This window comes from Crocodylus porosus, unplaced genomic scaffold (genome assembly GCF_001723895.1).
Source record: "Crocodylus porosus isolate Cpor-Errol unplaced genomic scaffold, CroPor_comp1, whole genome shotgun sequence".
NCBI lineage: Eukaryota > Metazoa > Chordata > Crocodylia > Crocodylidae > Crocodylus > Crocodylus porosus.
The window spans coordinates 3254360-3277702 of NW_017728922.1; the positions used below are offsets into that span (position 1 = coordinate 3254360).

The 23343-nt window shown below is 41.9% G+C and overlaps 1 protein-coding gene across 1 annotated transcript in view; it reads left to right on the forward strand.

Annotated features, from left to right (window-relative positions):
* ZMYND8 (zinc finger MYND-type containing 8) overlaps positions 1-23343 on the forward strand; it is a 112943-nt gene that overhangs the window by 896 nt on the left and 88704 nt on the right. The window contains exon 2 of the mRNA XM_019539579.1: positions 4765-4850. Coding sequence (XP_019395124.1) covers positions 4846-4850 — 5 coding nt within the window. The 5' untranslated portion in view covers positions 4765-4845. The remainder of the gene's footprint in view (positions 1-4764; positions 4851-23343) is intronic.

The window sequence follows — 23343 nt, forward strand, 5'->3', positions numbered from 1 at the left end:
TGTTGGTCTAAGGACATAGAGAGACAAGGTTCTTTAGGTAGATGTGATATCTTTTATTAGACCAACTAAATAGTTGTGAAAATAGTTCATTGCAAGCTTTTGGGTACAAATGCCCTTCTTCACAACAATGTCTCCCTCTTCAGAAGAAGGGTGTTTGTACCCAAAAGCTTGCAAAAAACAGTTTTTCCAACTATTACAGTTGGACTAATACAAGATATCACATTTATCCAAAGAATCTTATCTGACTGTGAGGAAAAGTTTAATCTTTTAGGTTTGTTGCAAGAAGGGGCAGCCAAATCTTTGGAATGATTGATTAATTACAGATGATTTGCTCTTCTATCCTGGGTACTCAAATTTAATATGACTCAGTAATCTTGGCTTTTAGCATGAAAAGCAGCTCATAAGTTACCTTACAAATTAAATTCTCATTTCTTCTCTGAGCTACAGTTTTTCAGATGAGCAGTCCCTTTGTTTGTCACTTTTGCATGTGATGCCAAATCAATTTATCATGTTCTGCTATCAGTGAGCTAGCAGAGAGGTCTAATATATTTTTTTGTGGTCCAGTTAAATAATCAATGACTTTCAGTCACTTTTTTTCTCAAGGCTGATGATGGCCTGAAGTTTTGTTGGGTCCCTCAGTTATGTTTCAATACACTTTACTCCATTTACAAATAAAATGGATATTCTGACTTCCAAGAACTGCAAATTCAGCATAAAATCTAAAAATCTATTCACATGTAGTATTGTCTGGTCCTTAGAATAAAAAAATGTCAGCAATACTTAACTGACAGTTTGCCTGATGATGCTTGAACCAGCATAGAATGTAATATTGCTTTTTGTTAGATATTTTGGTTCTACAGAGCAAGCAGGAAAATAAACCTATATTATCCTTCAAGGTAAATGTTGCTGTTAATTAAACATAGGGCAGATGCAAGTAAGAATGAGCCATTTTTTCCTGCTTGAGTCTTGATGCATCAACAAACACCATGTAGGCAGAAGTTGCATAAAAACCCATCAATGTTAAGAAGTTTCTGCATTAGTGTAGGACTCTACCCCCATGGAGTTTGTTGCAGGATTAGGAAATAACTAATTAAATCATCTCTGAATATTAATAATGTTACACTTTTTCTGCCATGCAAAATTGCAGTAGTATCAGTTAACAAATAATATGTAATTATAAAATTATCATTGTGTAATTGAAATTGTTCTGATCTAATTTAGTAAGAATATCTGCTCTCAGTTGAGATTCTTCATTCATATAAATAACTCCAGCCTACTGGTTTTCTTCGCTCTTGAATGGAAAGTAGCAAAACCCCAATTCTACAAACACAGGCATTTTACCACATATACAATTTTATTTACCTGAGCAGCCAAAATGAACATCATAGAAGTATTCACATGAGGGTATAATTATACATATCCACAAGGTTTTGCAGAATTTGACTTTTTCTTCCTAATGCATATATATTTTAAACAACTGTTCACTTTATATTTTTTTTTGGTTCTTCAAGGGGCCTTAAAGAGTGTTTGAGTCTTACTAAACTAAAATGTTTTGGAAAAAACCTTGTAGTTAAAGCTAGCTGTTGAAAATTTTAGAGGATATAAATTTGAAATGGATATAAATATATAATATATAATATGAAATATATAAATATATATGAATAAAATATATAAATATATATGAAATTGGATATAAATTTCTCAAAGCAAATACAGTACCAGCTCCCCTTGCTGAGATTGTCACCAAAAGGGACAATTATGATGCTGTTCTATGATACAGAAACCTATCCACTGGAAAGCGTATTAAAGCAATAAAGTCATTTAATGGAAGGAGGTCACAATCAGGCATGAAACTTTTAGCTATTTAAATCCTAGTCGGTATTTGAACCCATAGTCTGGACTCCAGAGAAATTTAAAAAAAACCCCAAAGATTCAAGTCATTTCTTGTTTCTGAGTCATCCATTCACTTTTTGGAAAATCCAGAAGTGTTTCATCAAATTGATGAACTGGTATATTACAGACAGTAGCATAGTTTTAGTGAAAAGTGGAAGAGCCTTTTAAATCATTTTGTTCATCTCTCCTAGACAGTACCAATTATTTACTTGTTTTTATTTTTTGAAAAGTTTATTCAATAGATTTGGAGGTAGAACAGTGAAGGAAAGAGGGAACAGACATATTCTGCATTCTTCTTTTTGTCTAATATAACACGTTTGGTTCGCAGATAGTAGTTGATCAAGTACTATAGGCTTTTAATTGTCCTTTTCATTATTGTTACATATAGTACTTACCAGACTCTTCTAGAGTAAAAGACACTTCGTCAGGCTTATTGCCTGGAATACATTTTAGGAGAGGGTGTTTAAGCACAAAACTCTGCCTTCTCGCTCCTTTTTTATAGAATTAATATGTTGCTCTCACAGGCAGTGGGCCTTGAATTCAGAGCACATGAGAAAGGATCTGGAAATTAACCTTTGAAAATAGGAATATGTGCTTGCTTGACTCTTCCTTTTCCCTATTGAGTACTGATGCAGATTACACCTGTACTAAGTTCAGTACATCTAGGAGTGCTTCCTAATGTGGATTTTGTAATACCAGGAAACATAAGGAACCCGATTTTTTACAGTCTGAGAGACACTTGTTGGAGATAGGGTGACCATCACAGAGGACGTTCTGGTTTTCTGCTACTCTATCTACTGTCCTCTATTGATACAAAACCCAATGCCTTTATGTTCTCTATTTTTCTCATCAAGAGAAGAGAAAAATAGAGGACATAAAGGCGTTGGGTTTCATATCAATAGAGAACAGAGGACAGCCGAACTGTCCTCTATGATGGCCACCCTAGCTGGAGATAAAATACATTCACCTTCTCATTCACTGCAGCAAAGAGCCTACTGATCAAAATACTCATTGACAAAAAATGACTGTCTAGAGAAGCCTCATGTACTGATAACAGTGCAAGGTTGGACAAGAGACAGTTAAGAAACTGATGTATCTTGGGTGATTTACTCTTTTCAATTGAGTTCATAGGGACTCTTAAGAGGTTTCAAAGTTTGGGGTACTGCATGTTAAGTAGGTATTTATGTAGGTGAAATTAATATGCAGTAAATTTGAATTATTTCAGCCATCAAAAGGGCCTACTTTACAAATTAATTTCCCTTTATTCTGAAGCTAAGCCAAAGCAATTTAGGGACAGGTAGTAGCCCTTATCTTTCACTCTAGACTTACGGTACGTCTCTTAGACAGCTGTGTTTTGGGTTATGCTGTTATTCTTATTGTCTGTTGCACATGACTTACAATAAGACTTTATGTATAGAACCTAAAACTAATTCAGAACTGTTTATAGTACTGCAAACAAGGTCTAAGGGCATTTATTTTTGTTGCAAAAGATACATAGTGATTTTACACCTACCAAATTACTATAGCTACTAATTTAAGTTTCAAGTAAAATAAATTTGTATGTTGCATGAACAGTAGAAAACTGGATTGTTTGAAGTTTAATGCGCAGACTTAACTGAAAAGATTTCTGCACTCATTATTCCAGGATAGTTCCTTACATGCAAATAAGATAAAAAGTGGAAAAGTAAGGGAAACAAACAAGATGAACATGTTGGAACAGTGTAACTGTGTAAGACCTGCCATACAGTTTCACTGTAGGATTCTGTTTCCACTCCAACAGTTGATATGAAGTACAATGACCCTTTCTACCTGCTACATACTTGGTTAGCTCTTGTGGGAAAATGCTAGAACTCTGAACTTAGTTCTTTGTAGGTAAATAAAGAAGACCAGGAAATGCAACCATTGTTTTTAAACATATTTTTATCATTATTTATTATTTATATTGTGGAAAACTTTGTTAAACAAATCAGTGAAGCCCCAAAGGGTTTATAGGTCTTTGAAATAATTGATTTAGAGTTTGCATATATAAGAAATAAGAAACTGTTTAATTGAGCTAATTGGGTAGGTATATTAAAACGATCTTTTGTTCTTTTTCTTTAGCCTCTTTGCTGCTGTTTTTGCACTTTGTAAATGTATCATTTGCATTATGTCCTTTGATAAACACCTGGCCCTAGGTCTAAAGCAAGAAAACACTTTTTCCTATCTACTGATTTAGGCATCTGCTGTTTTATCAATGAGTATCTTGTTTTCTGTGCCTAAATTAAATAGGTGCCGCAGCAATGATTTGGGAAAATATTGAGGAGCCTTCTGTGATTTATGAATCATCAATTACATGAGTTGTAACTGCTGCTCCTCCTGCCCAGTGTTGAGCTTCTATTAAACAAATGGGCATACCCAATTTAACTACTGTTTCCATTTTTTTTACTTTTTATCTAAGTACCTTGCTTTTTAGTAGTAGTTAGCCTGAAAAAACGATTTAAAAGCTTTACAGTAATAAAGAATGTCTGCAGCTAAAATGTGGAGAAAGTTGTGTGCTAGACTTAGACTAAAATTTTTTTTCTCCTGTAAGTTTTTTCTGATATGTATGTATTTGGTAAAGGAAATACTGTATACAGAAAATCAATGTTGTGTGCCCTGTTGTGTGAACAACTAGAGTGCAACAGCGCTTGCAGAAATTAACTATTTGGGTGACAAGCTATGCCAATCTGTTCTCTCTATTTGTAAAAACAGGTAGCCTTGTTAATCTGAAGGGAGAAGGCAGAGTAGACTTGCAGTTTACAGACAAACTAAATCAGAGCTATAGTTTGTCTATAAGGTGAAAATCTATCCTGCCTTCTGCATGTAGAAAACAATACCAAATTTCTCTTCCAGAACTGTAGAAAGCCTGACCACAGTGAACTAACAAACGTAACCTACAAATTGAAAAAAGGAAAGAAAGATCCAGTCAATGTAATGGGGTGAGTACAATCATCTTAAAAAACATCAGGTCAAATATCTTAATGTTGGGCATATGATATCCTATTTTATTTTATTAATGATGTTTACTGCAGTACTGCTATAGAAAAGAGTCTCTGCACTAAAGAGTTTACAATTAAAACAGACAATACAGACACAAATGTGGTAAAGGGCATAATTTACAAGTAGAGTAACCAGTGTGATGTTATATTTTTTTTTTTGTTTTAATTCTTGTTTTCTGGGGGGAGGAGAAAAACCTTATATAAGAAAGATAAACTAGGAAGAACGAGAAAATAGAGTAGGGGTCAGCAACCCCTGGCATGTGTGCCGAGCATGGCATGCAAGGCCATTTTGCTTGGCACACCACCGCCAGCCCGGGCTCTAAGCAGCTGCTGCCAACCAGAGAGCCCAGGCTGCTCCCAACAGGCAACTGGGAGGCTGCAAGCCCTGCTGGAAGCAGACCGGGCTCCATGGGCTGGCTGTAGCCAGGAGGCTGCTAACAGCTGCTCTGGGTTCCGGCATGTTGGCACTCTGGCACCTTCCAAGGTAGACATTGTGGTTTTTTCGGCACTTCAGCCAAAAAACATTGTCTATCCCTGAGACAGAGTAAGAGGAGAGGATGTAGAGTGATAAGATGTGAGGTAGAGGGGAGGGGTGGAGCAAACAACCAAACAACACAGGGAAGATAACATTTATTTTTTTCAGAACTATAAAAAGTTTTTGCATTGTCCCCCAGTCCATGGTTTGTAAGTTTTTCTTCCTATCACTTGGAGTCTCTGACTGGGAAATTGATGGAGGCAAGTGGTGGGCCCTGGCCTATTTTATTCGTTACCTGATATTGACCTATGGAAGAGCTTTCAATTCCATAGAGGTAAAATGCTAAAAGATCAGGATGTTTAGGTCTTTGGCCTTTGTGGGTTAACTTTTGGGTCCGTGCAGAGCCTCCCTAAAGTTAGTGAGACTTTAGCAGGAGCAAAGAGCTTTTTTCTACTCAAAACATCTTGCAGGATCAGTACCTTAGTTTTGAAAGGAAGATGGAGACAAAATAAGTTATTTTGTTGCTTTCAGTTGTTTCCCATAACATAAGGTAAATCCTGAAAACTAAAGGCAAAACATTTAAATTGGATAGAAAGACCTAATCAGCCTAATGATCGAAGGGAAGCTGGGTGACAGTGACCATTAGCTGATCACCTTCACCATCTGCCGTAAATCTGGCAAGTCAGTCAGTAATGCAGAAGTCCTTGACTTCAGAAAAGCAGACTTCAGCAAGCTAAGGAGGCTTGTCAGTGAGGCCCTCAAGGGCCACAACCCAAAGGGGAGGGGAGTCCAGGATGCGTGGTTGCTTCTCCAGGGAGCAATTCTGGATGCACAAGGAAAGTCTATCTCGTCTTGGAGAAAAGGCAGCAAAAGGGCACAGCAGCCCCTTTGGCTTTCCAGGGAACTAGCGGACCTCCTGCGTCTTAAAAGAAAGACCTACAAAGGATGGAGAACTGGATCCACCACCAAGGAGGAATACTTTGCACTGGTCCAGACCTGCAGGGAGCGAAACAGGAAAGACAAGGCTGTGACGGAACTCCAGCTAGCTTCAAATATCAAGGACAATAAAAAGTCCTTTTTTAGATATGTGGGGAGCCGGAGGAAAAGCAAGGGCAACATTGGTCCCCTGCCAAACCAGATGGGACAACTGACAACTGATGCCCAGGAAAAAGCAAACTTGCTAAATGGGTACTTTGCATCAATTTTTCACCAGTCCCATGGGATGCCCCTGGCCACTACAGGACAGGCAGGCCTCCATCAAAGTTTGTGAAGGAACACCTTGAGGGGCTGGATACCTTCAAGTCAGCCGGCCTGGACGGTTTACACTCGAGGGTACTCAAGGAGCTGGCAAGCATCATAGCTCAGCCCCTGGCACAGATCTTTGAGAACTGGTGCTTTGGTGAAGTGCCCGAAGATTGGAAGAAGGCCAATATGGTGCCTATCTTCAAGAAAGGGAGGAAAGTGGGTCTTGCATACTACAGGCCCATCAGCCTGTCCTCTATCCTGGGGAAGGTCTTGGAAAAGATTATCAAAGAAGCCATCCTTAACAGAGTAGCTGATGGCAACATCCTGAGGGACAGCCAGCACGGGTTTGTTGCAGGTAGGTCTTGCTTGACCAATTTTACTTCCTTTTACAACCAGGTGACATATCACCTGGACAAGGGGGAAGAGATTGATGTTGTATATCTTGACTTCAAAAAAGCTTTCAATCTTCCATTGATTGAAGGGAATCCCATGATCCCCTTTTGGCAAAACTGGCTAACTGCGGCCTCGGCCTCACTGCAATCCATTGGCTGAGGAATTGGCTCCGTGGTAGGACCCAGAGGGCGGTGGTGGACGGAAGTCAATCGTCTTGGTGCGCTGTGACCAGTGGGGTCCCTCAAAGCTCTGTTCTAGGGCCTATACTATTTAACAATTTCATTAATGATGTAGACATTGGTGTCAGAAGTGGACTGGCCAAGTTCGCTGATGACACCAGACTCTGGGGTAAAGCCTCCACACCTGAGGACGGGAGGGTGATCCAGGCAGACCTTGACAGGCTCAGGAAATGGGTGGATGGGAACCTGATGGTGTTTAACACCAAAAAATGCAAGGTTCTCTACCTTGGGAGGAAAAATCTGCAGCATGCTTATAGGCTCAGCAGTGCTACGCTTGTTAGCACTACAGATGAAAGGGATTTGGGGGTTAAGATTGACCACAAGATGAACATGAGCCTTCAGTGTGATGCTGCGGCTAGTAAAGCAAGCAAAATGCTGGCTTCCATCCACAGATGCTTCTCAGGCAAATCCCAGAATGTCATTCTCCTGTTGCACTCGGCCTTGGTGAGGCCACAGCTGGAGTACTGCATCCAGTTTTGGGCTCCACAATTCAAAAAGGATGTGGAGAAGCTTGAGAGTATGTGTGAGGCTCTCCTCTGCACTACCAGAGGTCAGGAAAACAGACCTTATGATGAGAGGCTGAGAGCCATGGGACTCTTCAGCCTGGAAAAGCGCAGGGTCAGGGGTGATCTGGTGGCCACCTACAAGTTTATCAGGGTTGTTCACCAGGATCTGGGGGAACGTTTGTTCACCAGAGCGCCCCAAGGGATGACAAGGTCAAACGGTCACAAACTCCTCCATGACCATTTCAGTCTGGACATAAGGAAAAACTTCTTTACCATCTGAACCCCCAAGGTTTGGAATAGACTGCCGCTGGAGGTGGTTCAAGAACCTACTTTGAACGCCTTCAAGAGACATTTGGATGTTTATCTTGCTGGGATCCTGTGACCCCAGCTGACTTCCTGCCCCTCCGGCAGGGGGCTGGACTCAATGGGTCCCTTCCAGCCCTAGTGTCTATGAAACCTATGAAAATTTTTAGTATAGTAAAAATGTGCTTGCATTATGTACGACATTGTGTCCTGCTACATTGTGATTGTGCAGTATATGCTACTACCGTCTTTTCATTTCTGTCTTCCACAATGAAATCCTGGTAACTGAGGAGGGGTTCCTTTTGTGTTTCTAAAAAAAGAGCCATTTTAAAATTGTACACACAATTCTTAACAGAAACTAATTTAAACCCTATACAGATATACAATCCATCATGTTTTAGGGGTGTCCAGTAAAAATATAGGAATTTTTCTGCCATTCAGTTAGGGTAGGTTTAAAGTTTCAGGACAGATTATGGTTAAATATGAATCAGGAAGCAGGGCTATTGCAATGAGTAACAAAAATAAATAATAAACAAATTACGCTAAGTAACCATTTCCACTGTGTATTAGATAAATGAAAATTTCATTTTTATTATCAGGGATATTTCTGATGGGTTCATCAGCTAAACCTAAAATTAGGAGCCCTATTTTTATACACAAATTATTATAATGACTTATAAAAATTAACTTCATATGATACTCACCAGAATCAGCTGACTCTTGCTGTCATTGAACTGAAAGGGAGTTTTGTGTTGATTTTTTTATGGTATTCAGATCATGCCCTAAATAAGATTAGACAAACACAAGATAAGTCACAGATTCAAGCGATGTTGGTTAGAGTATAGACGAAAAAGGAGAAAGTGCTTTGAGGTGGTCATGTGGATGGTGGGAATAATAGTAGAAATGTATGGTTTGTGTAATTTATCATGCATTTCTATATTTCATTACATGGATATTAGTGTCAGTTGGTGGTATAAATATACACCTATTTCCTTGCATCTTTGGGTGTCACCATAAATCAGTTTTCACTGCAGCAGGTGAAGAGTATTTCTCTCCCAGCTTGGAAAAAGATTATCTCTCTGAATGTGTACTTCAAAAAATTTTTTCAAGAATGCTTTGCTTAAAATATTGTACATAAAAAGTCTTATCTTACCAGTGAAACCTTAGAAAGCTGAAAATGGAAATACTGAAAATTGTTTATGCCATGAGGCTAATTTTAACTTTCTACTCAACTGGATAATGAAAAAAAATGATGCTTCCATTTGTTTTCCTCCTGTTCCCTACATATATAAAGAAGGACTTATTTTCCTTGATTTCCATTTCTAGGTTAAATTTAGCTGCCACCTTAGCCTTTCTAATCTGCTCCCTACAAGTGCAGGCCGTTGTTGTATAGTCCTTCTTGGCAACTTGTCCCAAGCTTCCATTGTTTGTATGCCTTTCTCTTCTTTTTCAAGAGGACAATGATATCCTAATAAGCCAAGAGGGATTCCCAGCCCTTCTGCTACCTTTCCTCCACATGGGAATGGACTTCTTTTGTGCTTCAAGGATTGTGTCCTTGAGGAATGAGCACTCTTCATGCACTCCTTTCACCTTCGGTTCCTGGGCCTGCAGTGCTTCCCATATTGTTGCCCTGAGCCTGTTGAAATTTGCTTTCTTGAAGTCCAAAACTTCAGCCCTGTTAGCTGATTTGCCTGCCTTGAGACGGACAGTGAACCTGATGGTTTTATTGTTGCTGTTGCCCAGGCTACCCTCTATATTCAAGTCACTCACCAGATCATCTCCTTTGGTCAAGACCAAGTCTAGGAGAGTGTTACCTCTGGTTGGCCTGTGCACTTCTTGAGTCAGGTAGTGCTCTTAGATACAGATCAGGAAGCAACGTGACTCATCCGACTTAACTGAGTGTTCCTCCCAAGAGATGTCTGGATAAGTCAACCATGACGACCATGTCCCATGCGCATGTGGCTTCTGCCAGCTCTCAAGAAAGCTCCAGCTCAAACTCCTCACCCTGGTTTAGTGGTCTGTAGTATACACCTACAGTTAGGTCTCTCTCACTCCACTCCTCCTCGTAGTTTGACCCAGAGGGTTTTGAGCCACTCATCTTTGGAGCCTATGTCGGCTTCCAAGGAGATGTACTGCTTCCTTACATAGAGAGCTACACCTCTACTTTTCTTACCTACTCAGTCCTCTCTGTGCAGGGTGTAGCCCTCTATGGCTATGTTCCAGTCATGTGAGGAGTCCCACCATGTCTCTGTAATCCCTACTAGATTCATAGAGTCATAGACATTAGGGCTGAAAGGGACCTTGGAAGATCATCAAGTCCAGCCCCCTACCCGAAGGGCAGGAAGTCAGCTGGGGTCACAGGATCCCAGCAAGATATAGATCCAATTGCCTCTTAAAGGAATCCAGAGTAGGTACTTGCACCACCTCTGGAGGCAGTCTGTTCCAGGCCTTGGGGACTTGGACAGTAAAGAAGTTCTTCTTTATATCCAGCCTGAAACGGTCTTGGAGAAGTTTATGACCGTTAGACCTTGTCATCCCATGGGGCACTCTGGTGAGCAGCTGTTCCCCCAGATCCTTATGTATACCCCTTGTATACTAGATCGTAATGCCCACTGGAGAGTAGGAGGGCTAGCTCCTCCTGCTTATTCCCCGTGCTCCTAGCATTAGTGTGTAGGTACTGGAGTCTTCCAGTTGAGACCTTTACTTTCCTGTCACACTGAGGAAGAACCATTCAAGGGTGGCTCTCCTAATGTTCCAAGCTTCAGAGCTTTCTTGTGTACCAGTCCCCAGGCATGCTCCAGTTAGTTTTTGTCCCATCTCCCAGCGATCTTAGTTTAAAGCCTTATCTAGAATATCAGCCACCCTGGCTGAGAACAGGGACTTACTCCTCCACATTAGGTGGATGCCGTCCCTTCCAAGGAGTCCTTTCATCCTGACGTGTCTGCTGTGGTCAGAGAAACTGAAACCCTCTCAACAGCACCACCACTGGAGTCGTTGGTTCACTTCTTTGATGCATCCTTCCCTCCTAGGTCCATGGCCTGCAACCAGGAGCACGGAGGAAAAACTACCTGTGCCCCTGACCCCTTGAGCCCAGCCCCCAGACCTGTAGTCACTCATGACCCGGTCCAGATTATTCCTGTCTGTGTCATTCATGCCCATGTGGACATAGTCTTGTTGCTATAAAATGGGCCTGGGAACAGAGCCTGGGGCTGCTTACAGAAGTTAAACCCCACCCCCCTCAAAACAGCACTTTACTTTAAATTCAGTGCACTCCTGACCTGAGCCCAGTGCATGCCCAGAAGAGGCAGTGTGTTAGTTCGACCCAACATCTGTATAGATTGGGTACTTTAGTGGGGCTTTTTTTGATTTAAATCAGCTATTAGATAAAAGCACCAAAAAGCCCTGCTAAGGTGCCCAATCTATACAGGTGCTGCAGAACCGAGTTGAACTAACGTGCTGCTTCTTCCAATAAAGTTCAGTTTTCTTGTTTTGTTTTGTTTTTTAAATGTGTGTTAGCAACCTTGGGTTTTATTCCAGGCCCAGCTATTAACTTCCTCTTGGGTTTATCAATCAGGGACATCAAGTCCCAAGATTCTGTCCTTTGAAGACCCATTTTTCAAAGTTTGTTTATGCCAGGCAGAGAATCGCCAAAAGAAAAATCAGGTGCAAAATACTGAACATTTTCCAGAGACTTTTTTCTTTTTTTGCCTATTTTAGCCCTACAGAAGGGGAGAAAGCATACCTTTGTATTCTACTCCCCCAGCTAGGACCTAGTATCTACTTAATTCATTGATTCTCAACAGGGTGCTGTGATATCACCACTGCTACAGTGTGAAACTGTCCCGTGCACTTTTAGGAGGTGCATTGGACCTGAACTGGGAAGAGCTGCAGCTGAAAGGCAGGCCGGCCTGCATAAAGTAATGCAGCTCCAACTGCCCCATGTACTTCTGGATAAAATAAAAGTTTAAAGATCAAATTGGTTAATAATATACTAATTATAATGTTTATATTATGATATACATAATATATTCATATTATTTTTAAAACTTGGGTGCTGCTACATTGTGAAAAGTGTTGGAGAGCTGCCTTGAATCTAAAATAGCAAGGGATGTGAAGGGTAACAGGAAGGGTTTCTACAAGTATGACTATAGCAAGAGGAGAATCAGGGAAAGTGTGGGTCCCTTACTGAATGGGGGAGGCAACCTTGTGACAGAGTTCCAAGGAGGTAGAACTCTGTCAGTGCTCAATGCCAGAAATGCTCAATGCCATTTTCATCTCAGTCTTCACAGGCAAGGACAGCTCCCAGCCTACTACATTGAGCAGCATGGTTTGAGGAGATGAGCAGTGCTCAGTGGTGAAAGAACAGGTTAGGGACTATTTAGAAAAGCTGAACTTGTACAAGTCCATGGGGCCAGGTGGATGCACCCGAAGGAGTTGAGGGAGTTGGCTAAGGAAAAATTAACTGGATGAATGCACTGTAAGTTGGATAGAAAACTGGCTGGAGCATTGGGCTCAGAGGTTAGTAATCAATGGCTCGATGTCTTTATCAGCGACCTTGAAGATGGTATAGAGTGCATCCTCAGCAAGTCTGCAGATGACACCAACCCAGGGGGAGTAGGAGATACATTGGAGGGTAGGGCTAGGAATCAGTGACCTAGACAAATTGGAGGATTGGGCCAAAAGAAATCTCATGAGGTTCAACAAGGCAAAGTACAAAATCTTGCACTTAAGATGGAACAATCTCATGCACCAGGACAGATTGGGAGCTGACTGGCTGGACAGCAGCTCTGCAGAAAAGGACTTGAGGGTTACAGTAGACAATAAGATGAGTATGAGCCAGCAGTGTGCCCTGGTTCCCAAGAAGGCTAATGCCATACTGGGCTGAATTGGTAGGTGTTTTGCCAGTAGGTCAAGGGAAATGTTTATTCCCCTTTATTCAGCACTGGTGAGGCCACATCTGAAGTACCATGTTCAGTTTTAGGCCCTCCTACTACAGAAAGGATGTGAACAAATTGGAGAGAGTTCAGCAGAGAGCAACAAAAATAGGGGGCTGGAAGACATGACATAAAAGCCAGAGGCTAAGGCAGCTGGGCTTATGTAGTGTAGAGAAGAGGAGACTGAGGAGGGATTTAATAGCAGCCTTCAATTATCTGGAGCAGGGTTTGAAAGAGGCTGGAGCTTGACCGTTCTCAGTGGTGGCAGGTGACAGAACAAGAAGCAACGGTCTCAAGCTGCAGCAAGGGAAGTTTAGGTTAGATATTAGGAAGAATTTTCTTATCAGGAGGTAGTAAAACACTGGAACAGGTTACCCAGAGTGGTTGTAGAATCTCCATCCTTGGAGGATTCCAAGACCCAGCTAGACAAAGCCTTAGCTGGGACGATCTATTTCGGGATGGTCTTGCTTTCAGCAGGGGGTTGAACTAGATGACCTTCTGAGGTCCCTTCCAACCCTAATTTTCTATGATTCTAGATTCTAAGAACCACTGACTTAAGTTCTGCTACGCATTATCACTGTGGGGTAGTCATTTATTTTCAATTTCTCTATCTCCCTATTTACTAAATGAAGCCAGTTCTATGGAAAGTGTTTTCTGAGTGTTGGCTAAATGGTACTAAATAAATGTGATGTATTCATAGTTATGAATGAAAATAGACTAATGGAATCAAAATATTAAATTGATTTTGTGAAATAGTTTTTCCATCTCCCTGCTTTCCAAAAAATTCTCTGTGCTTGATCTTCCCATTGAGTAATATTTTATACAACTTATTTCTTCCACACAATCATGTAAAATCTTATTTCCAAGAGAAGAATAATTTCTGCACATTCCAAAATAGATGGAAATCCTAGGTGAAGTTCTGGGCCTACTGAAGCCAGTAGGACTGCAGTTTCACCCCTGTACCTTATGTAATGTGTTGTTAAAATTATATTTAAATAAACTATCCTGGACTACGAAGACCATATTAAGTGCTCTCTGTCCAACAGAAATTGAAGACTAGAACTTCAGGTTGTGAACTTGAAATTTTTTTAATCTATTTTTCTTTTATCATTTTCTTATGTGGGTAAACTATCTAGTAGATCTCTTATATTTGAGGTTGTGAAATATTGTTCTAATCAAATCAATTCTTAAATGCATTTACTCATTTCTTGGTAATTTGTTTTGCCAGATGTGTGCTAGAATCCGTGTATTAATAGTTCAACAACTGGCATATAATGTCGTTATTTGTGGAATTACCTGGTGGTTCAGGTTATATTCAGTTGTTGAAGCTGCTTTTTCTAACCACATTTAGGAATAGGGCAGGCCGGCATTGTCCAGGTGATTTGGATCTTGACAGAGATGATCGTGTTGTTACCCAAACCATACACCTTTAGGGAAGTGACCTCCTTTTGCATACCTTTCTAGAAACACCATGGAACAGTGCAACCTGCAGTACAATTTGTAGGAAACATTGTTTCTTTCTTCAGATGTTGAAACATCTTCAGTTTTAGCAGTGTTCATATTTCTCCCCTTTTATCCTCCTAGCCCACAGTCATTTTGAATTACCACAGCATATAAGTTTAAAAGCAGAAAATGGCTGAGGTTAATGTCATTTCATCAAACCCTTGAATTTAATATGGCTTGGATACATAAATAATAAAAACTGGTGTCTAGTTTGCTCAAAACTTAGATTATTTTTAGAAGGCTTATTAATGTCAGGAAATCTTTGAGTGACACTGGTCTTAGTTTTTAATTAAAATTAGGTTCTTTGAGGGCCCTTATGTTTTCCCCCTCTTCATACAGAGGGTAGGGTAGGGTGGTACCTTAGAGAGGCCCACTTCATCAAAAGAGAAAAGCCTACTTCATCACATACTAATATGCTACTTATATATCAGAGAAAGTAAACTGTTGCTTATAAAGCTCATGCCTCTCTGAACCAGATAGTCTCTTAAGCTGCATCCACACAAGTGTGGATATTTGTTTCTCCAGGAAACACCTTGTGTCCCACACCTTGTGCTGCTGCTACTTGTTCTCTGGGAATGCCTGTGCCATGTGCCCTCTGGCATGCAACAGGTTACCACGGGTAGGGCAGGGGAGGTTGGGTCCAGCAACTGCACTGGCCCCAGCAGCCTTACCTGGGGGCCTTAGGGAGCTGCAGCGATTCTGCCACTCAGAGCCTGACAGGATGCTGGATTGTGGCTCTGGCTGGCCAGGCTCTGGTTTTGGGTGCCACGTGCTACCCTTGCATGCACTGCTCTGCTTTTTTTTGTGCAGGTTTTTTTTTACCCAGGGATCTCCAGGAGTTAACCCCCACCCCCAAACCCCGCGCTGCTACCTTGCAGTGCAGGAACACCTGAATGTGTGGCACTGCAGACATGTCTGTGGTGCCACATACCATGCGGCCATGCTCGTCTGGCCACCCTGCCCTACCTTCAGTCTTAGTTCAGACTAACAGAGGGCTTAATCACCTTTTTACTCTTCACACAGTGTCTCAATGTCTTGAGCTTGCAAAGCATTTGTAAAGTTTATATTAATTGCGACTGCATCAGTGCCCCCTTGTGGTGCTGATCATTTAGTGGCTGAGATATTACAAAGCATACATTATTTCTTGTGTGCTGGTGATGAGTGACAGCAGTGGTTCTCTAGTTCAAGGCTCACAAGCAACATGTTGCCGCAAGAGCTGGTGATGTTGCCTCAGAAATTACAAAGTTAAAACTGAGGTTGAAAAGGAGTGTAAAATATGATGTTGCTTGTAGGATGTTATTTGGTCAGTGTTGCCCATGGACCAGTGATAGTTGGGGACTATTAGTGTACAAGAACCGTTGTTTTTGGTTCTCTTTCTGATCTTCCTTTTTTTTCTTTGTCTGTTGAATATAGTTAATTAGTCATAGGTAATTAAGAATTGCTTATAGAGTGCTTGTTATTTTAGTATGTCTTTGTGTATTATGAGTACTTTGTGTACTTACAGCCTGTGGGAATCCCTCAGTGCTAGAGAAAGAACTTACTTACAGAACATACTGTTAAATGCTGTGCACCCTGCTTGTTTAGCTCTCCAGAATTACATACCTGGTTGAGATAAGTTTGTTCTCCAGCATAGTGCTCAGCACGTAAGATCAGCTACTCAACCTTCTCAGGATAGAATAGATTAACTGGACCAGGAAGGAAGTAGTAGATGATGCTTTCTACAAACAGCTAGTAGAAGTTTCCCAAATAGAAACCCTGGTTCTCATGGGAGATTTCAATCACCCTGACATCTGCTGGGAGGACAATACAGCAGTGCACAGGCAATCCAGGATGTTTTTGGAGACTCTTAGGGACAGCTTCCTAGTACAAGTCCTGGAGAGGCCAATGAGAGGCCATGCTCTTTTTGACCTGCTGCTCACAAACAGGGATGACTTGGTGGGGAATGCAGTAGCTGATGGCAACCTGGGCAGCAGTGACCACAAGATGATTGAGTTCAGGATGCTGATGAAAGGAATGATGGAGAGCAGCAGAGTAAAGACACTGGACTTCAGAAAAGCAGACTTTGACTTGCTCAGGGAACTCATGGGTAGGATTTCCTGGGAAGCCAGAGTGAGTGGGAGAGGAGTCCAAGAGAGCTGCCTGTATTTTAAAGGAACTTCACTGAGAGTGCAGGAACAAACTATTCCAATGCACAGGAAGACTAGCAAGTATGGCAAAAGACCAGCTTGGCTTAGCAGGGAACTATTCAGTAAACTAAATCACAAAGTATAAGAGCAGTGCTTGGGCATTAAGGGATGAAATCAGGAAGGTCAAAGTACCATTGGAGTTGCAGCTAGCAAGAGATGTGAAGGGTAACAGGAAGGGTTTCTACAAGTATATCGGTAGCAAGAGGAGGAACAGGGTAAGTGTGGGTCCCTTACTGAATGGCGGAGGCAACTTTGTGACAGAGGATGCAGAAAAGGCTGAAGTGCTCAATGCCTTTTTCACTTTAGTCTTCACAGGCAAGGTCAAGTCCCATACTACTGCAGCAGGCAGCACAGTTTGGGGATGAGGTGAACAGAGGCCAAAGAGCAGGTTAGGGACTATTTAGAAAAGCTGGATATGTACAAGTCCCTGGGACCAGATGCAATGCATCTGCAGGTCCTGAGGGAGAGAGTTGGCTAATGTGATTGTAGAGCCACTGGCCATTATCTTTGAAAACTTGTGGCAATTAGAGGAGGTCCTGGATGATTGGAAAAGGGCACCCAACAGTGGTAAAGGAACAGGTTAGGGACTGTGACAGGCCCATGCTTGCAGCACTGCCGCTAGCATGCCCTGCCTGCTTGGGTGTGCAGCACCAGGGTCAACCTGCCTGCCACAACTTGCTGTTACCTTAGTTTTTACTGGAAGGTGTTGTCCAGTATTTTTCTGTGACCCTGGGCACCTCGGCTGGTGCTTTTTCTGTAAGGCTCCTCCTCCCTTACACCTCACCCCTTTCCACTTGACTGGTCTGGCTTGGTTTTGATGATATCACAGGCGTGGTCTAGTCCCATGGAAGGCCTGCCTTTAGTTCTCGGCAGGAGTATGGTTATGATGTGCCTGACCAGCAAATTGATAACTAAACTCAAATTGAAATCACATGGATGGCGCAGGTGAACAGGGCAACAATACTCACTGCACTGGGAGCTTTTGATCAGTGCTCTGTACCATGTGTAGCATGACTTGTTCAGCCCCTGTATGATCCTGTGTTGTGGGTTGGCCCCATGGGTTTGATTCCCTGGATCAGCTGGCACCTGTCCACATGCTATAATGTCCTGAAGGCCATTTTCTTACGTTCCAGTGAACCCTTGGGGTCCTGCTGCTTGCCTGCTGGGGAATTTTGGGGCCGCAACCACTCAAAGGCAGTGGCCCAAATCAATGGGCTCACAGGGGGTGCTTCTCTGGGATGAGTCCCCCTGATGTCCCTGGGGCTGCTGAAGTCCTGTCCTCATGGCCCTGAGTGTCCCTGCTGGTGAGGCTTTGCACAGGTGGGGGCAAGGTTAAATCCATACCTGTTGGTTCCTCTGCAGCTGCTCTGTCACAGTGGGGTCAGACTTGATGATCTGCTCAGGTCCCTTCTGACCCTACTAACTATGAAACTATGAAACCTGGGTCCTCTCTCTGGTGTCTGGTCATTTATGGTGTCCTCCAGCTCACCAGGGCTTCTTGCCCCAGGAAAAGTCTCCAGGTCTGATAATGCAGGTAACTAAGTGCTGAGACACCACAAGGCTTTTTCCTCTGTGGTCTGAATGCCTGAGCTACCTGGTGACTGGTGCTGCTGCTGTTGCTTTGGGTCTGTCTCTAGTGGGGGGAAGGCTTTCAGAGGCACGCCTGATGCCACCTCTTTTTCTCTGTCCCTGGCCACAATTGGCGAGCTCCTCTTATCACGAGAGCTTTGAAGGGCTGGGCCGTTCTGTGGTCCCTCTTCCGACTGCGTGATGCCAGCCCAGCTGCCTGCAGACTAACTAGCTGGATGCCGGCAACACGGTGAGTGGGGTGTGGGCCTGCCACAGGGACTATTAAGAAAGCTGGACATATAATAAAAGTCCATAGGTTCAGGTAAGATGCACCTGAGGGTGCTGAGGGAGTTGGCTGATGAGATTGCAGAGCCACTAGCCATCATCTCTGAAAACTCATGGTGATCAGGAGAGGTCCCGGATAGTGCTCGTATTTAAGAAAGGGAAAAAGCAGGATCCAGAGGACTACAAACCAGTCAGCCTCACCTCAGTCCCTGGAAAAATCACAGAGCAGCTCCTCAAGCAATCCATTTCTAAGCACTGGGAGGAGAAGGTGATGACTAGGAATAGTCAGCATGGATTCACCAATGGCAAGTCATGCCTGACCAACCTGATTGCCTTCTATGATGAGATGACTAGCTCTGTGGACATGGGGAGACCATTAGCTGTAGTATATCATGATTTTAACAAGGCTCTTGATATAATCCCCCACAGTGTTCTCACAGGCAAGCTAAAGAAGTATGGACGGGATGAATGCACTGTAATGTAGACAGAAAACTGGCTGGAGCATTGGGCTCAGAGGGTGGTAATCAATGGCTTGATGTCTAGTTGGCAGCTAGTATCAAGTGGAGTGCCCTAGGGGTTGGTGTTGGGCTGGTTTTGTTCAATGTCTTCATCAGTGACTTAGAAAATGGCATGGAGTGCACGTCAGCATGTTTGCAGGTGAGACCAAGCTGGTGGGGAGTAGCAGATACACTGGAGGGTAGGGCTGGGAGTCAGAGTGACCTGGATATATTGTAGGATTGGGCCAAAAGGAATCTTATGAGGTTCAACAAGGACAAGTGCAGAGTCCTGCACTTAAGATGGAACAATCCCATGCACAGGACAGGCTGGGGGCTGACTGGCTGGGCAGCAGCTCTGCAGAAAAGGATGTGGGGGTTACAGTGGACAATAAGCTGAGAATGAGCCAGCAGTGTGCTCTGAAGGCTAATGCCATACTGGGCTGCATTGGTAGGTGTGTTCCCAGCAGGTCAAGGGAAGTGATTTTTTTCCCCTCTGTTCTGCACTGATGAGGCCACATTTGTAGTACTGTGTTCATTTTTTGGCCCCCCCACTACAGAAAGGATGTCAACAAATTGGAGAGAGTCCAGCGGAGGGCAACAAAATGGTGAGGGGGCTGGAGGACATGACTTATGTGGAGAGGCTGAGGGAACTGGGCTTATTTAGTTTGGAAAAGAGAAGACAGAGAGGGGCTTTAATAGCAGCCTTCATTCACCTACCTGAAGGGAGGTTTGAAAGAGGTGGAGCTAGATTGTTCTCAGTGGTGGAAGATGACAGAACAAGGAGCAATGGTCTCAAGCTACAGCAAGGAAAGTTTAGGTTAGATATTAGGAAGAATTTTCTCACTAGGAGGGTAGTAAAACACTGGAACAGGTTACCCAGAGAGATGGTAGAAACTTCATCCTTGAAGGTTTTGAAGACCTGGGTAGACAAAGCTGTGGCTGGGATGATCTAGATAGTCCTGGTTTGAGCAGGGGGTTGGACTAGATGACTTCCAGATGTTCCTTCCAACCCTAACTTTCGATGATTCTTTGTTAGTACCAAACTGAAAATGCTTTTTGGGAGATAAGCAGTATGCTGAGGCCTCAGTGCTTGCATCAACTGGTAGGTAGAGTTTGACTTCAGAATCTTCAAAATCTTTGAGCCACCTCTATTTGCGCTGTTACAGTAGAGGTTTTGGGGTTAGGGTACACCCTTTGCACAAAAATCTGTATCAGATACTCTACAAGGGTCATGAGGCTGATCAGTGCACACTTCTTTAAGCCAAAATCCTTTTCAGAACCAATTATCTGAGAAGCTCAGTTGTTGGTAAATAGCCCTGCTCTTTGTGCATTTTTGTGAACATTTCTTGTGATATTCTTTAACAAATGGGATTTTTGACTAGCACTTCAGAAATATGTTCTAGGGTTAAAACTGATGTGGACAGTATTTGCTATATGTGTAATTGTAGAACTCTATATTAGAGACATTCAAAAACCTGTCACAAATAGTGAAAGTTTTCTTAATTTCAACGTAGTGAGATTGGAATGTTGTTTTAGCTGTGGCAGTCCAGGAAACATGCCAAAATCAAGGAGTTTTTGGTGGTATCTTGTACGGGACCAACTCTATCACTGGCAGAGATGCTTGGCATACTTTTGGATGCAAAGTACCCTATTTCAGGTGCGTTTAATTTCAAAGTAAACAATGATGTGCTGACTCTTAATGAACACCAGGGGGCACTACATTTCTAGTAAAGTTAGAAAACTGGAAGAAACTTTAAACTCCTGCATTCTTTCTATCCATATATGTACAAAAGGAAAAAAATAAGTTTTGATAATTTGTGGTAAGGGTAGTTGTAGATAGCTTGCTTTTCAGTTTTTAGCTCTTATATAATAAGAACACCTAGGTCAAAATATCCTTATACTTATTTATATAAATTATTTATATGAAAACGTGTTTGCAGTTACGCCCTGGTCAGGATCAGGCTCTGTTATGGTAGTTGTTGTGTAAACACATATAAAGACATGGTTCGCATTCTACAGAGAGCTTGAAGTGTAAGACCTTGATCCTACAGACTGCTCTGTATGGGTTCATGTATAGCAAAATTTGTTCTGGGTTTTAAAACTTAGAAGGCACAGTAGATTTGCACCTTATAGACTACCCAAAATAGATATTTTAATTTATACACCTATAGTGCAAGCTTTTGTGAGCTTACATAGATTTACAGGTATATTTAAAACCATGGAAACAGGCTTATCTAGAGACTTGATTGGAGAATTATTTTAAATTTCATACTGTTTTAATTGTCCCCAAGAATCAAATGTTTGTTACAAATGTACATGCCTTTTCATAAAAATACCTTAACCATTGCACTGACCACAAATAAAGTTACAGAGAAGAAAGAGGTGCCTTAAATAGTTAAGGAACAAACAGGAAATGTCCATTTAGACAATTTGCAAAGTGGGATTGAAAGAATAATCTTAGCCACTACAAATTACTGGAAATCAGCTTTTTTGCAGTTTTGTAAGGTAAATTCTGTAAATATGGTAAGATATAGGGTTAAGTCAAATGATATTTTAAGTAAGTCTTAATACAGGTGGGTAGTGTTCTCTGTAATACAACAAAACATTAGAGTTAGGCCTTCTATGTGAATTCAATACAAAGGCCAGGTGCCACATTAAAGTAAAAGCCTGCCATTTGTAGAAGAGGTATACCACAAATATGTTGCATTACAGATTTCTAGCCCCTTACCTGTCAAGGTATATCAACCCTGTTCTGAATGAAATGGGAGAACAGTGTTCACGGGTTATTCCATCTTTTCCCTGTCTCCAAAGACGGTTGGCAAGTATCAGTAGTAATGTGGGAGGCAGACTGAAAATGGTGGTGGTACTCTATACTATGATTCCCTTGTGTTTTCATCTGATTCTAAACTTTTGTTAAGGAAAGCTCTCACACTGTGCTCTAAGATTCTGATTGCTCACATGTTTTGACCATATCGGTGTAATGCTGGGTCTAACAGTGAAACAGTAGCTGTAGGACCAAATAGTGAAATGTTGCTCAATGTTGTTCAATTGATTTTATGTATTTGATGGAGGAGAGGAAGAATATTTGGCATGGCAATAAAAGGCTGTACACATCAGAGTAGGAAAATGAAATGGAAAGAAGGTAGGAAAGAACATTGAGAGTAGTATAGAGTGAAGAATAGGACATTACAAAAGTATAGAATATTGAAGTTTTGTGAAGATATGAAAATACCTGCATTCATTTAAAAAAGAAAGAAAAAGTTTCCTTTTTCTTATAATTGAAGCGAAAAGGTTGAAATTTTTAGCCACGACTACCTGAAGGCTTAAAATCAGAATAGAAATAACCCCCTCCCACTCTTATTCTTATCTCATGATTTTGGGGGTTCCTGACTCATTATGTGTGAATGCTTGGAACTCGGAGTTCAGTCTGGGCTGTATACCATTGGTTTATTCTGCAGTCTGAAAAATGCCCAACCTGGAGAGTCAGTAGCCAGTCCTTGTAGCCCATCTTAACTACTGTGAATGCCCTGCTATTAACAATATTGAAACTGACTAGGATCTGTAAATTTCAAGGCTTCTACTGGTAAGGTGCTCTAACAACCTAAATTGCCTGAATGAGGTGTGAACAGCTGGAGGGCAGAATCTGAGTAACCATGTAATTTAGCAGATTTGAGGGCACTTTTGTTTGAAGGCACTTGTGACTGAAGCTTTGGTCTAAACACCTCTCCCAACTACTAGTTTAGCCCAGAAGAGGATACTACCAAAAAACCCAAACAAAACCTTGCTCCTTTTATATATCCTGAATAGTCTTAGCTATAATTACATTTCTACCCTACTATAATGTACCAAACATTAAGGAATTGTGAGAAGGTGAGAACAGGTTTTTCCTCCTCAATGTTTAAAGTGGCTTAAGAGATGCTTTTAATACTGAAATCAGTGGGATTTGGAAAATGTCTAGTTTAGTTTGGCTGCCCATCCCATATGCATGATCACTTTAACTAATATGTTGCAGTGTATTTTAGATTGGTGGGAGTGGGAAGGTCAGGAAGGAGGTAGTTACAGTAGTCAAGAATATATTTAACCAAGACATGGAAGAATGGTAGCAGTAGAGATGGAGAGGAAAGGAGGATTCTCATGCAAGCTCATGTGGCTAATAAAGTGACCAAAATGCTGGCTTGCATCCATAGATGCTTCTCAAGCAAATCCCGGGACATCATTCTCCCCTTGTACTCGGCCTTGGTGAGGCTGCAGCTGGAGTACTGCATCCAGTTTTGGGCTCCACAATTCAAAAAGGATGT